The 14858-nt window shown below is 34.1% G+C and overlaps 1 protein-coding gene across 1 annotated transcript; it reads right to left on the minus strand.

Annotated features, from left to right (window-relative positions):
• Nucleotides 1-1114: 1114 nt before the first annotated feature.
• LOC112726356 (uncharacterized) lies at nucleotides 1115-4924 on the minus strand. Its single transcript, XM_025775713.3, has 9 exons — nucleotides 4630-4924; nucleotides 4202-4469; nucleotides 3604-3705; nucleotides 3425-3507; nucleotides 3218-3334; nucleotides 2827-2950; nucleotides 2096-2735; nucleotides 1791-1972; nucleotides 1115-1464 (listed from the first exon to the last, which is right to left on the minus strand). The coding sequence occupies exons 1-9, from the start codon at nucleotides 4749-4751 to the stop codon at nucleotides 1348-1350; spliced, it is 1755 nt and encodes a 584-aa protein (XP_025631498.1). The 5' UTR covers nucleotides 4752-4924; the 3' UTR covers nucleotides 1115-1347.
• Nucleotides 4925-14858: the final 9934 nt, after the last annotated feature.

The raw sequence follows: 14858 nt of genomic DNA on the forward strand, positions 1-14858 counted from the left end.
ATTCTGAAAAATATAAATACAAACTGTATTAATTCATGTATACAAATTTTAATAAATATAAATACAAATGATATATTTCTTATATGCAAAATTTCTCTAAATACTGATAAAAAATTATAATATTTACTAATCATATAATACTGTTATATATATAAGAGAAAAAGTCATATGTTTTGGATCATACTTTAGAATATTAATTGAGAAAAGAATAAAAAAAAAAATCTATTTGCAATATCATATGTCACACTCTGTTTTATCACTTTTAGTTTTTATATGTTTTTTATTTTTACATCTACATTTCTTTCAATAAAGCATCTTAACTTTGATTTTTAGTCTTAAGTTGTATTTAGTTTTTCATAAACACTACTACTTTAGAAATTTGGAGTACAAGCATCACTTTTTTCATAATTTTCTTTGGATGCAATGAAATTATAATAGTTTTGGAAAATTTTATTTATACCTTGTTACTTTGTTAGACATATTTTTAAACATTCAGCTTCATTATAATATATTTTCTTTTCTCTTTTATCATTTTCTTAGCTTCTTTAAGTAAAAATGTTGAGAATTTCAACCAAAAGCAAAATGTTATAAAATAAAACATTTGAAAATTTTGTTAGCTATCAAATTTTGGAATTGATATATCAGAGTACTATTATTTTTGTTGCTTTAAAATCCTTTTAGTGAGTTGAATACATTAAAAAGTTTTGCTTAAAAAGGAAATCATCTACAATCTAAAAATAGAACATATTCTCTTATTCCAAACTACAAAACTATCAAATCCAGTATCTTATTATCTCATGAGAAGTGTCAAAGGGTCCTTACTCCCTCTGAAGGAAGAAAGGAGACAAAATAAAAAGCAAATAAATAAAAATTGTGTAGAACCCCACAAAGAGGATCTATAAAGCAATATTGTTTTAAAAAAAAAAAGTTGCAATCATCTTCAATAAGAACAAACATATTTTTGTAGAAACAATTAACAAATACATTGATCTATGACAAAGGATTGCTAGTCATAATAAAAAGATTGAGAAGACTGATTTAATTGATAGCATCCAATTGGTAGCAGATGTTGAGCCCTAAGTTTTAAAATTTTGTAAAGATTGCAAGGCAAAAGCACACATGAAACAATATATTATTGGAGCTTTTTCTTTTCACAATATTGCTAATCACTATTTCTTTTTGGACACCAGCAATCACTATTCACTAGTAATTGGGAAAGTTTTTGTCCAAAATCAACATCCTTTTACATGGTATATATTTTTTGTAACAACTGATGCAATCCTTTTCCTTTTATAACATGGACATAAAAAACAAACAAGGCCCACAAACCTGGAAAAAAAACTTTGATTAGTGATTAACCCTGCCAAAGAAGTGATCTATCTGCAGACATCCCTGGGGTCGCAAACTACTTGTTTTAGGTCCAACCTTTAACCTTTTTGATTCCTTGTCATTTTCCTTGTCATCCTGCAAAAAACAATCAGGTTACTTTAGCAATTGTCAGCATGCCATTTATTTACTGTTAGTCTGTTATATATATTCAAACAAGGTACTTGAAAGCAGTATTACTGGATATTGTTATTATAACCAATTCATTAAGAAACCAGCAATTATGATGCACTAAAAGAGAACAGAAAAGTATGTTTGGATATATATAAATCTTCAATTCCAACACAATAACAAAAGATTAAATAGTGGTTATTAAAACTAAGAAAAAGAATCAAGAAAGTGGACATGTGGACATGATTGACAACATTCCAGAAAAAATTATCAACAAAAAATAAATAACTAACCATGAAGGTTTGGCCTGCTGTCCTTAGAACTTTAACTCTGCCACCTCTACCATCAGCCCCAACAGCTATCAATCCTCCATTTACTGAATGCGATTCGCCATTTTTTCTACGCTTGCACCATTTACCCAAGTACCTATGTGATCCATCAGGACCAAGCAATCCGCCAGAAAAACAAATGTCCCCTGCAGTTTAAGAGAGAAGGAAATTCCAACTCTCAAGTTGTATTTGAATATTTTGCACAATCTATGTATGAAGATAATATCTATATAAAGAAAAACACACTAAAATCACAACTAGCAGCATACCTGGATTTGCAATTATTGGTGGTGACTCCTTTATAATATTAACCTTGGGTTGAACTTGTTTATCAAGTAATGTTATATCATCATCCAAATCAATGACATCATTTTTCGCCATTTCAACATCAATGTCAATTCTTGAAGAATCAGCCAAGTTACATGTTCCTTGAGCTGTTGTTTCTTTCTTCCTTTCGGATGCTGCATCTGACTTGGCTACAGTAGGCTTGCTAAGAGCAGCACCACTGTATCGATCATTGCAGTCACGTCTTGACCCTCCAGACAAAGGTTCAGTAAATTCTGAAGCATCAGCATCAAGAGATATAAAATCCCTCTCTTTTTGAAGAGCAGGGGTAGATTTATTTTCATTACTAACATTTACAGCTTTACTTTCGGTAGCAATGCAGTTGACTATCCTTGAAAATTGTAGAGATTTACTGTTGCTCACACTCAAGTCCATTTCAGATTTGGGTGAAGTTTGTTTCGTTTGTTCATTTAATGGAGTATTGCTGGTCGTGGGTACATCATTCTTAGAACTGAGGTTGTTTTCAAGATTATTTGAACACTTATTCATCTTTGAAGCTTTCAAAGACTTCAGATAATGGTTCTCTCTTACTTCTGCAGCTGTCTCTAGTTCTTGTACCCTAGCCTGATAAGTAACTCAGAAAATTAATAATTAATTGACCTGCAAACCAAGCTATTAATAAGATGATCAACTAGCACCCAAATCATGTGCTTACCTTCAATTTAAGAATCTTCTCCTTAGCCTTCTCAAGCTTTTTAATGTACCGAGCCTCACCCTTTTCTAGATGATTGCACTTGGCCACTAATTCATTGCGTTTAGCTATTAGATCTTTGTAATCCCTAACAAAATAGATGCAATGAGAACTTACAGTCATTCTATGCAAATAGAACTAGGCAAAACGTTAAGAACCTAACACTAACTTCATGGCTTCATGCCTACAAGCTAAGCACCAACAAATGTTGTATTTGCACAGAACAAAAGCTGTATTTAATACTTTTCAAAACCATACTGTCCATACAGATATTGTTAGAAAGTTTCACTACTTTACATCCATTTTCAATCTTGCTTTCTGTGAAAATCAAAATACCAATATTTGAAGAACAAACCTGTTACGCCGAACCATAGATCTGCTCAATGTGTCTATCGTATCTTTATCATTAAACCCGTTACCCAAAGTTGCATACTTCAAAACTTCCTCTTCATTAAGGTCAATATCAGAGACTCTGCAATGCAATGTAGGCCACCATATTCTCAATCAGTGAGTTTGCAGATATATAATACAGTATACACAATTGGAACGTAGTTCCACTTACAATTTAAATGCTGCAATTTCCTTAGCCAAAGTGATATTTCTTTTTTGTAATGAATAGCACTCAAAAGTTGACTTCTCAAGCTCCTGAGTCGACATGAAATTCATAGGATTTCAATGAGGCTTTAGAAAGTGGATAGTTAGTTTACTAAAATAAAATCAATAGTGCATATAGTAGTTTACCTCTGACTTCATACGAAGCTCAGTTTGCATGGATGCTTTTTGACTCAAGGCCTCATTTTTTAATGCTATTTCAATCTTTGCTTTCTCCTTGCAAGCACCAAGCTGAAAGTAAAGTCATGTATAATGATCACTAATCTCCCATTTGTGCATCTATGAATTCAACTAATATTTAACAATCTTCTTGCTGCTCAATTTCAAGTTCAAACTCATAAAATGACAAATGTTCAATGGATTTCCCATCCTAAACATAGCAGCGGCCAAACAAGCAATTAACCAATCACCAGTGCAAAGTTTCAGTACAATTCTGAACAACAATCAAAATAAATCTCAAGATCAAGCATCTTCACCACACAAATTACAAAACCCAAAACATTCAAATGGCATGAAATTAGCACTTCAACTGTTACTCGTATTAGTTTAGTCTTGCATAGTATAAAATAAACATCTATCCAATGACATAATTGATGCTTAAATACACATCAATAGTACAAAAGTGGCTAAAATAGCATGCAACTACTTTAGAAGAACTAACTTAATGTCCCAAAAAGATGGGAAGAAAATTGAAATTTTGAATTAGGGCCCAAATAAAATAAAATACCTCCTTCGTGAGCTGCTCAATTTCCTTCACCTTCTTCTCCAACTCTGAACTAAGCCCCGAAAGCCTGACCTCCAACCTGTTCACTTCCTTTCTCAAAACTCCGGAATCTTCTTCGGAATCAAATGGTTTCCTATGCATAACAGATTCGACCACATCGCCCACCGATTGGAAGTAAAGCCTGCAAGCATCGCCGACCCTGCAACTCTGCTTGCAAACGGGGCAAGTGTGCTTCTTCGCTTTCGAACAGTACTCGAACCATTGCTGCAAGCTGCAGAATTTCCAAACACCAACACGCACAAGAAATGATCGAGTTAAAAAGAACGCAACTTTAGTTAGGTTTTTCTTCAATTGAATTGCGAAAACTGAAAAGGGGTTTGTAGCGGGAATTTTCACATTTTCTTTTTCTTTTGTTTTTTAATTTTGTTTACCAAAGCTCGTGGAAGACGTGGCCGCAAACGGAGATAGATTGAAGATCTTCGGAAACTGGTTTGAGATCTTCGTAGCAAATGGAGCAAATTGTGCCGGCGAATTCACCTTCTTCGTCCACCATCACGTTGCGGTGCGTGGTGGTGGTTAGCTTCAACTGTTTTTCACTCTCTCTGAGTTGTTGTGAACATGTTAGGTTATTGTTTTCTCGCCAGGGGCAGATTTTTTTTCCCGAGAAAATAATTAGGGGGGAATGAGGCGAGTGGGAGAGAAGAATGGCGCAGAATTAGATTTTCTGAGGCGGGAAAGAGAAAATTACAAAAAAAAACAAGTGGAAAATGGGATCGTGCGTGTCACGTGATGCTTGAGTTACACTGAGAAATTAATAGTTTTTTTTTGTGTCTAATTAATAGGTTTAATAATAATGGTAGGAATACACTACAGTCCACAAATTATCATTTTAACCAAGCAAGATTTAACAAAAATATCCTGTTTATATTAAAAATTAGTTATTATATATTGTATATATTAATTTAGATATTTTTTTCACTAAATAATTAGTCACTAAAATAATTAATTTTTTAATAATATAATAATTAAACTTAAAATAAACGAATAATTCAATTTATTTATGTATAATTCTTTTTCACAAAATACCAAATACATATTTTTGTTTATATATATATATAATTGCATGTTTAAGGACTAATACTTTTAATTATGAAAAATATATAATTTAGTTTCGGTAGGAGTTCAAATCGATAAATAAGCACATGTTGAAGCAATTTTTGAAGGACTCTATGAAAAATACAGCTCCTTTATCACATCAATTAACACCAGAAACACACTTCTTCAAATTGGAGCATTAGAAGTAATGTTGGTGGTAGTGACGGACCCAAAAAATTTATATTGGGAGACAAAAATAATACACATTACTATCAAAAGATATATTAATTTAAATTTAAAAATATAAAAATACATATTAATTATTCGAATAAAAAAACCAAAAATTACATTAGCCACTAACTTTTTTCGCTTCAATTTTAAGAACTTCTTTTTATTAGAAGAGACTAATGGAGTGGCTTCAGATTTTAGTGATAGCTTTCTTTTGAAATATTTTTTTATTATTATTTCTAAAAATAAAAAATATATATTTTAAATTAGTAAATTGATTAATTCACTTTAAAAATTTATATGCAATATAATTACATATAATAGAATAGAATGAAAGATAAACAAATAAATAATAAGGATCACTAAATTGAGAATAAAATAAAATATATAAATTTATGAACAGAATAAAAAAAATAGATTAATACCTAAACTATAATTGTCTGAATTAAAATTTGCAATTGAAAATATCAAAAAGAGAAACAATGAAATTGAAAAATAAATAGAGTCATAGAGAGCTATATAAAACAAAATAGATAATTTAAAATTTACCTTTTGATGAAGAGAAAATGATCACTAGATAAGAAATAGAAAAGAATGTGAAAATATGAAACTAAGAAGAGGGTTTAAAAGAATAAATGAGTGACGGCTGGGATTTTAGAATAGAAGAAGACTAAATTTAATTAGGTTAACTAATAGTTAAAATGATAGAAAGATAAAATGAGTTTGGGGCTTTTAACAATTGGACTTTGTTTATTTGTAGTGGGGTCATTTAAAATTTAAAATGGGGGCATATATATATTGTTGAAAAATATGAAATGAGAGTGAGGGCTCACTACTATGCATGGGTCCGTGTCTGGTTGGTGGTAGAAGCAGAGTGGTTAGAAAAGTTGAAAAAATTAGAATCAATGATGGCAAATATAGCAAAGTTTAATTCATCTCAACAATGTAAGTATCATTCTGAATTTACTTATAATGGTAGAAGAGGATATAGGAACTTTTTAGGAAACAATAGAGGAGGCTTCATGCAAAGAGGACGAGGAAATGGCAGGATGAACTTCAGTCGAGCAAATACACGTCGAGGAAGAGGAACATATGACAATTATGGAAGAAATTCTGATAGAATAGTTTGTTAAGTTTGTGATAAAGCGGGTTCCAGTGCTATTGATTGTTAGTATAGATATAATAATTAGTACAGCAGTGAAAATGGAAGCACTCCATCAACTGAAAGAACTAGTGCCAATCTTGCTATAAGCAACATTCTTGCATATCAAGCCACTATCTATGATCCAAATTGGTACCCGAGTTCTGGTACAACACACCATATGACTCTAGAAAAAAGCAACTTCTCTGAATTTACAAGTTACAATGGCAATGAGCAAGTGATCATGGGTGATGGTAATGTTTTAAAAATATCTAATGTTGGAAGTTCCCTCTTAAAGTCATTCTATTCTAAGCACATTTTTACACTAAATAAATTGTTACATGTTCCCGAACTCACCAAGAATATTTTAAGTGTTTATCAATTTATTTGTGATAATAATGTATGGCTTGAATTTCATCCTAACAAGTGTTTAGTGAAATGTCAGAATTTTAAAGTGATGCTTCTCCAAAGAACTGTTAAGCAAGGTTTGTACAGCTTTGGCCAAGCTAATATACAAAGCTTAAGCCCAGCTGCACTCACTGTCAATGTGCAGAAATTGTCCAACTTCAAGCTTTGGCACATGAGATTATGCCACCCTTTTTCTCAGATTCTGTCCGTAATACTTAATAATTGTAATATACCCTATCAAATTCTCTCATCTCTTTGTAGTTCTTGATGTATAGGGAAATCCCAACAGCTCTTTTTTCCCAATTCTTCCTCAACTTTTTCTGCACCATTAGAATCGTTGTACACAGACATTTAGAGTCATTCCCCTATCCCTTCAATAAATGGTTCACAATATTACATTCACTTTATTGATGCCAATTCTAAATTTACTTGGATTTATGTTCTTCAAAATAGATCACAAATTTATTCTGTCTTTCTTGCTTTTAAGAAAATTGTGGAACTCCAATTAGGTACTAAAATAAAGACATTACACTCTAACAATACAAAAGAATTATTGTGCTTATTTAATTACTTGAGAGCTAAAGGCATTCTACACAGGTTCTCTTACCCACACATTCACTAATAAAATGGTGTAGCAGAGAAGAAACACAAACATATCACAACCATGGGGCTCACACTGATGGCAGAGGCAACAGTGCCTGTTCAGTATTGGCTTGATGCCTTTATGACTACTGCAACATTAATAAATCTCCTACCCACACCAGTGCTTAATTTTTAGTCTCCAAGATGCAAACTGTTTAGCAAATCCCCTTCCCTCCAAATGCTGAAAGTCTTTGGCTGATTATGCTTTCCTAACACTCGTCCTTATAATAAACACAAGCTGTACTTCTGATCTAAGCCTTATGTCTATCTTGTTCCATCAATTCAACACAAGGGATTCAAATGCCTCAAGGCAGATGGCAAGATCCTCATCACAAGGAATGGGATTTTTCAAGAAAATCATTTTCCATTTAAAGATCTAGCCCTTGGCTTTGCTCCCCAATCAGTACCTTCTTCAGAACCAGCCTTATCCTCTACCTTCCTAGTTATTCCTCTCATTCATTCCACTTCATCCATTTCTGTCCCTCATCACCAATCTGTTAACTCAGATTCACAGCTTTTAGATTTGGCCTATCAGTTAGATGGTGATGGCGCAAATACATTCCGTGCTTTTAACCCAACCCAAGCTGAAGAAACTTATTCAATGGTCACCGCTAACCGCTTTTGGTCCCAAATCTTTGGGGTTGCTTTTTCCAATAAACGTTGGTTACATTTCTTTATGTTATTTGTACCTGTAACTGGTTTATGGATGAGTGCTCTTGGAGTAGTCGGCCTGGCCTTGAACCTATGTGCCTATGTGATAATCCACACACCACCACCACTAATCTAACCAATTCCTCAATTTCAAGGCCTGCTTCTATCTCCACTATTTCTGCACCATCTAACATTCACTCCATGACTATTCATGCCAAGAATGGCATCATCAAACCTAAACTCTTCAATTTTGAACTTCACTCCTTCCCTTTAACCAAAACAACCAAAGAAGCTATGACAATACCACATTGGAGACAAGCAATGAAGAATGAATATGCAACCTTAATGAGAAATAGTACATGGAAACTCACCACCCTGCCCCTAAACAGACGTGCAATTGACAGCAAATGGGTGTTTCATGTCAAACAGAACCAGGATGATTCCATCAACAAGTTTAAAGCGACTCTAGTTGCTCAAGGCTTCAATCAAAGGCCAGGTATAGACTTCAGGGAGATCTTCAATGTAAGAACCGGACACTTATTCTAAAGGTTTTGGCCCGAGAATGGGCCAAACGAACCAAAAATGTAAACCGGTTGGATCGGGCCCAAGCCCAACATACATAAGCCTCATTTAGAGGCAATTCAGCATCACCACCCACCAAAATAGAGAAAGGGGCGCTGAAGAGAGGGAGAAGGGAAGAGATGGTTTTACTATTCACTCTCTTCTTCATTTGATCATATTTCACTATCTGGAGCTCCGATTGGCATGCTGTTTGCAGCCACGCGAAGCTCTCATCGAGCTCTTTAATTTTATTTGAATAAGTGGTAAGAAACTTTCAATTTCTTTCCTAGTTCTCTCTTCCATATATTTTTGCACTTTTGGCTATGGTGAATGAGTAGATTTTATAATTTTGGTTGTTTAGGTGTAATCTAGCATTGGGTTATTGTTGGATTTTGCCCCCAATCACCAGTGGTTAAGGTCAAAAAACTCTATATCCTTGTGGTTTATTAATTTTGTGAACCCTAGTATTGATGGTGGTAATTTAAATGAATTGGCTTGAAATTCATGTTGGTTTGGAGTTGAATTGGTAATTTGGAGTGATTGAAGTTGAGCTTTCGGTGGCTGAATTTTGAAATCTTGTTTGGTGGTGATTTTATGCTTGGTGAAAATCAGTCAAGGTATGATTTCAGTTTCCTTTAGTTAATATGTAATGTTGAGTGAGACTTAGGCTAGTTGCCTCAAGATAAGTTGAATTTGTATGAATGATTGAATTATTGTTGAGAATTATAAATGTGTGTGATATGAGAATGTTGAAATGGAGATTAAATTAGTTTACATGATGTTATGGATTGATGACAAATATTGATAAGCATATAAATGGAATTGGAGATTTATGAATGATGATATGAAATTCGTTGATGATTGTTGGAGTTGTGAAAATGAAGATTGAATGTGGAATGAGTTTGTATGATAGAGGTTGTATTAATGGTATAGAATGAATGGTAGTTTATGATTTTTATGATGATTATTGATGAGTATTGAATGATAAATATTGGTACTGATGAGAATTGATGGAAATTGAGGATTATTGATGTGATATTAGGTTGGATTTGAAATTGTTGAAAGAATTGTTAAGGTGACGAATAAATAATTTAGGGGTTGGAATGTTTGAGAAGTGTGTGGTATTGATTTTGGGTGTTTTAGTATGGTAAAATTGTGTTTTGGTTTGAGAGTTTTGAAAATTAGAAGACTTTGCAAATTTTGGTAAAAATATATTTTTGACGAACTTCAACGGACCATAATTTGGTTTTCGGACACTTGAATTTTGTGAAACTCATTTTGAATGAAAGTTGGGTTCGTGTAATTTATGTCATTTGAACAACGGATGAAAAATTATTTTTAATGAAAAAGTTATGCACGTTTGAAATTTAGGGTTAAAAACTAAAATTCTGCAAAAGTTACAGAAAATTGAAGTCATGCGTATGCATGACCCATGTGTAAAACCCGCAAAAATAATAATTAATTATTTAATAAATTAATAATTAATTAGAAAAATTAGAAATAGAATTTATAGTTTAATAAGGTAGAGCTAATTAAAATATGAATTTTGACACTAATATTAAATATTTTGGCCTAAAATTGGGTCTACGGACTAAACCGATTGGACTGGACTCATATTGGGGCCAAGGTCCAACATATATGAACTCAACTTAAGCAAATCAGCCACTCAACCCCTCTCATTATGTGAATCACGCTGAACTTGAATGGGAGAGCACCAAACCCTAGCTTCCATTTCACTTCCAACTTCAAATCCTTGTAACTTTCAATCCGGAGTTTCGATTTACAAGCCGTTTATGGTCACACGTTCATCTCAGAGTCCTCTTTAATTCTATCTAAACTAAGTGGTAAGTCTCTGTATATTGCACCCAGTTTTCTATTTCCCTCTTCTCCACGAAATTAGTTTGAGTTTTGAGTGATTTTAATAATTTTGGTAGTTTAGGTACAATCTAACATTGGATAATTATTGGATTTTACTCCAATCATTAATGGATAAGGTAAAGAAACTCTAAATCCTTATGGTTTATCCAATTTTGTGTATCCTAGTGCTAATTTAATGAATTGTATGAATTAGATTGAATTTATGTTAAATTGGAGTTTGAATTAGTGAAGTAGAGCTCTTAGAACAAATTCTTGGTGGCTGAAATCATTGGAGTTGATTTGAAATATTAAAGCTTAAATTTGTGGTGGTTTGAGCTTAGGTAGGAACCGGCCAAGGCATAGTTTTGATTTCTTATAAATAATATATAATGTCTCGTGAAAACATAGGCTAGATGACCATAAGATTGGTTGAAGCATGCATGTATGTTAAAAGTTAGTAATCCTAATAAAAATATTGATGATTGATGATTTTGATGATGATTGATGAGGATAATGAATGTGAATTGTTGAATGATTGATGGAAGTAAATTTGGATTGTGTATTAGTGCAAATTTAGTGGTTTTAATTAGTGCAATATGTGTTTGAGTTGATATGGTTGATGATGTTGGTGTTTGATGATGATAATGTATTATGATGAAATTGTGTTGAATCAATTTAAGTATTAATATGGTTAAAATAATGATCATGTAAGTAGATGAGTGTGTGATCTTGGGTAGCAATGGATTGTATTGGTTTTATTAATATTAGAATTTTAGTTTGATTTGTAGAGGAATTTGAAGTGGAAAATGGTAAGATTGAGTTTGGACATGTTGTGGTCATGTTAGGGAATTGTATTGAGTATACTGGAACTGATTTGGGTGTAAAAATCATCGTTTAAATTGAGAATTTGGAAAGGTTAAAAGTTTTGGTGTTTTCAGTAAAAGTGAATTTTTGACCAACTTCAGCGAGCCATAACTCAGCTTCTGGATCCCCAAATTGTATCAAACTTATTTCAAATGGAAATTGGGTCCGTGAAGTTTATACCGTTCAAAGAACGAATAAAAAAATTTTAAAACAAAAAAGTTATGCGCGTTCAAAGTTTGGTATAAAAATATGGTATTCTGCAGCTTTTGAACGAAACAGGGCTCGCGTACGTGAGCCATGCACGCGACGCGAGTATTCCTTGCTGTTTTGGATACTCGTATATGTGGGACATGGCTGCGTACGTGACTTGGCCGGTTTTTGTATCCATGCATATGCACAAACTTGCTGTTTTGAAAAAAGTTGTATTTTTTAAGTCTAAACCAATTCTTTAGCTTCCCAAACTCCTTTTTACACCTGTTTAGAGTCCGTTGGTGAGCTTTAAGCCTTAGAATGAGGGTAAGCCGGTGAAATAAATGGAGAAAATATTTGGTAGAGTTTTGCAAAGTTTTAACTAATTTAAGGAAGTGTTTGTGATGTGAGATAATGAGTGATTGATGAATATGATGATTTGTATCTGAAGGAATAATGAATTGAATGACAATAAGATAGATGTGACCGGGTAAGAGGCGGTGGTAATGACCACTCGCTCTGGGGATGTGTTAAGGAAATGTAGAGATGTTGAGAATGTATAGAAAATGAATTGATGATTGAGTGATTATGAATGAATTGGAATGATAATGAAAATCAACTTGAATTTGGTTGTAATATACCTTCGGATAAGAGGCGAGATTACCGGATAAGATGCAGTGGTATTATCCACTTGCTCCGGTTAAGAGTTCAAAGCTCCGGGTAAGATGCAAGGGTGGAATTCTATCGTCGCTTGCTCCGAGTTGAGAACTGTAACACCACCTAGGTAAGAGGCAGGGTGAAGCTGTCTCCTGCTCCAGGTACGCGGGTAAGATGCAAGGGTTGTGGCATTGTCCCACTTGCTCCGTGTTTGGTGTTCTTTCCAGGGTTAGCTACCGGACATGTCAGGTTTGACTTTATAACCGACAGATGAGACTCATCAGCCATAGGGCAGGCATACATCATATGCATATGCTTGATTTGTTTGATTGTGCATTAATTGGGTTTGTCTTTGTGAATTACCATGTTTAATTGCCATATTTGCTATATGCAGTACCTGTATTCTACATGTGTTTACTATTGTCTGCTTGTTTGTCTATGTGGTTCCAACGAAGTTTGGAAGACTGGAGGAAGGTGAAGGATTAAGGATTTTGGTTAGAATTTGGTTAAGTTTAAGAACCTTAGAGAACTACCCCTGTTTATGGTTTCTATCTTAAGTCTTTAAGTTTTATAATCTGAGTGTCGGAGTTCTAGGATTGCCTTTGGCTTTCCCGAGACCTTATATCTTATTTACGTAGGCACCGTTACTATGCTGAGAACCTCCGGTTCTCATACCATAAATATGTTGTTTTTTATAGATGCAGGTCGAGAGGCACCTCGGTAAGCGTCTGGAGTTCATTCTGCAAGCGAAGTGTGATATTTGGGACTCTGTATTTTCAGCTTATGCTTTATATTCTATAGTTAGATTCTTTTCTATATGTATAACTTTATTTTGTTTCTCTTAGAGGTCGATGTGGAGAAACATGTTGTTATTTTATCTATATTTGGGATATTTTGGGTTATGTATATCTATGTAATTATACTCCGGCCAGCCTTAGCTTTGCAGGTTGAGTCGGAGGTTCGGTATTTTATAACTCTTGACATTCTACTCTTTATACTTATGTATTATCCTTTTATGTTTTCTCGGTTTACGTTCACGCGAGCGATGCGCTTTTATTTTTGCGACTTATTGTTTAAGCTTTCTTTCAAGGCTCCTCGAATATATGTTCATTTCACCTATATTATATATATATGATTTTACTTTTAGAGGTCGTAACACCTCATCACCTTAGTTTTATGACTATAGCATAAGACTCTATGTGGTAGGGTGTTACACCATGTATACGCATGATGGGCGTTACAAGAATGAAAGAGACTTATGCGAGTGTTGTGCACATATCATGTGTATGCACAAAAGGAAGGTCATGCGTTTGCATGACCCATGTGTACGAACGACTTGTGTTTTCAGAATCAAACATTTTTCATGCGTGTACCATGTGCACGCACATAAGGGGACTCGCGTGTACGCACGAATGTCCTGTTTTGCTGAAAATGTTTATTTTAACTGTTTTTGCCTATCCACTCTATTTTTTCACCTCTGAAACCCCTGTTTAGGATCCCCTAACTAGTATTTAAGCTTTGGGACAAGGGAGAGTACATTGAGCGGACTTAGTTGGATAATTCTGTTATGAAATTAAAGACGGTGACTTAGGCTTGGGAAGTTTTGTGGATGGAATAACTAGAGCGAATTGGCGGAGTGTTGTGTTGATAATGGATCGAGAAAAATGAAATATTGAGGTTGTCGAAACTGATGAGAATGAGAGGTGATAATTGAACTGGATATATATTCTGATATATTTGATTAGTAAGTCGCTATGTACCTGACAAGGACGGTGGTTAATCCCGCTTGTTGAGGTTGCGACACTGGTGTAAGGACGGTGGTTAATCCTGTTTACATTGAGATGTGAGGTTTGAGGCAGTATATCCCGATCGCATCCTTTATGGTCACAAGAGTGTGCTCGGGCACTATATCCCGTAAGAGTGTGCTAGGGCACTATATCCCAGGGCACAATTATATATTCGTGACAGAAAAGCGACATCCCGAGGGAAGGTGTCAGGTTGGCAGTTGAACCAATAAGTGTTATCACGACCAATAGGACAGGCATTCATTATATGCATTCTTATGTGCTTGTTTGCTTTGTTTACTTGCATTGTGCCAACTTATATAACATGCTTAATTGCTAATTGAATTACTTGCGGTACATGCTATTTAATATTGTCTTACTTGCTTGCATCTATTTGTGTTTTCTGCTGGGATTGAGGAGGCTCGGTAGGCAGCGGCAATGGAATCGCATGGAGGATATGTTGGCGAAGGCTGTGGGACAGCGGTGTTCTGTAGAATAGAAAATTCTTAAGTTAGATAACCCTTTTTATTATAAGTTGAATAATTTTTATATCGGTTTGAAGTTCTAGGATTGCCTTTGTCTT

Source organism: Arachis hypogaea, chromosome 12, assembly GCF_003086295.3.
Source record: "Arachis hypogaea cultivar Tifrunner chromosome 12, arahy.Tifrunner.gnm2.J5K5, whole genome shotgun sequence".
In the NCBI taxonomy this organism is placed as follows: Eukaryota; Viridiplantae; Streptophyta; class Magnoliopsida; order Fabales; family Fabaceae; genus Arachis; species Arachis hypogaea.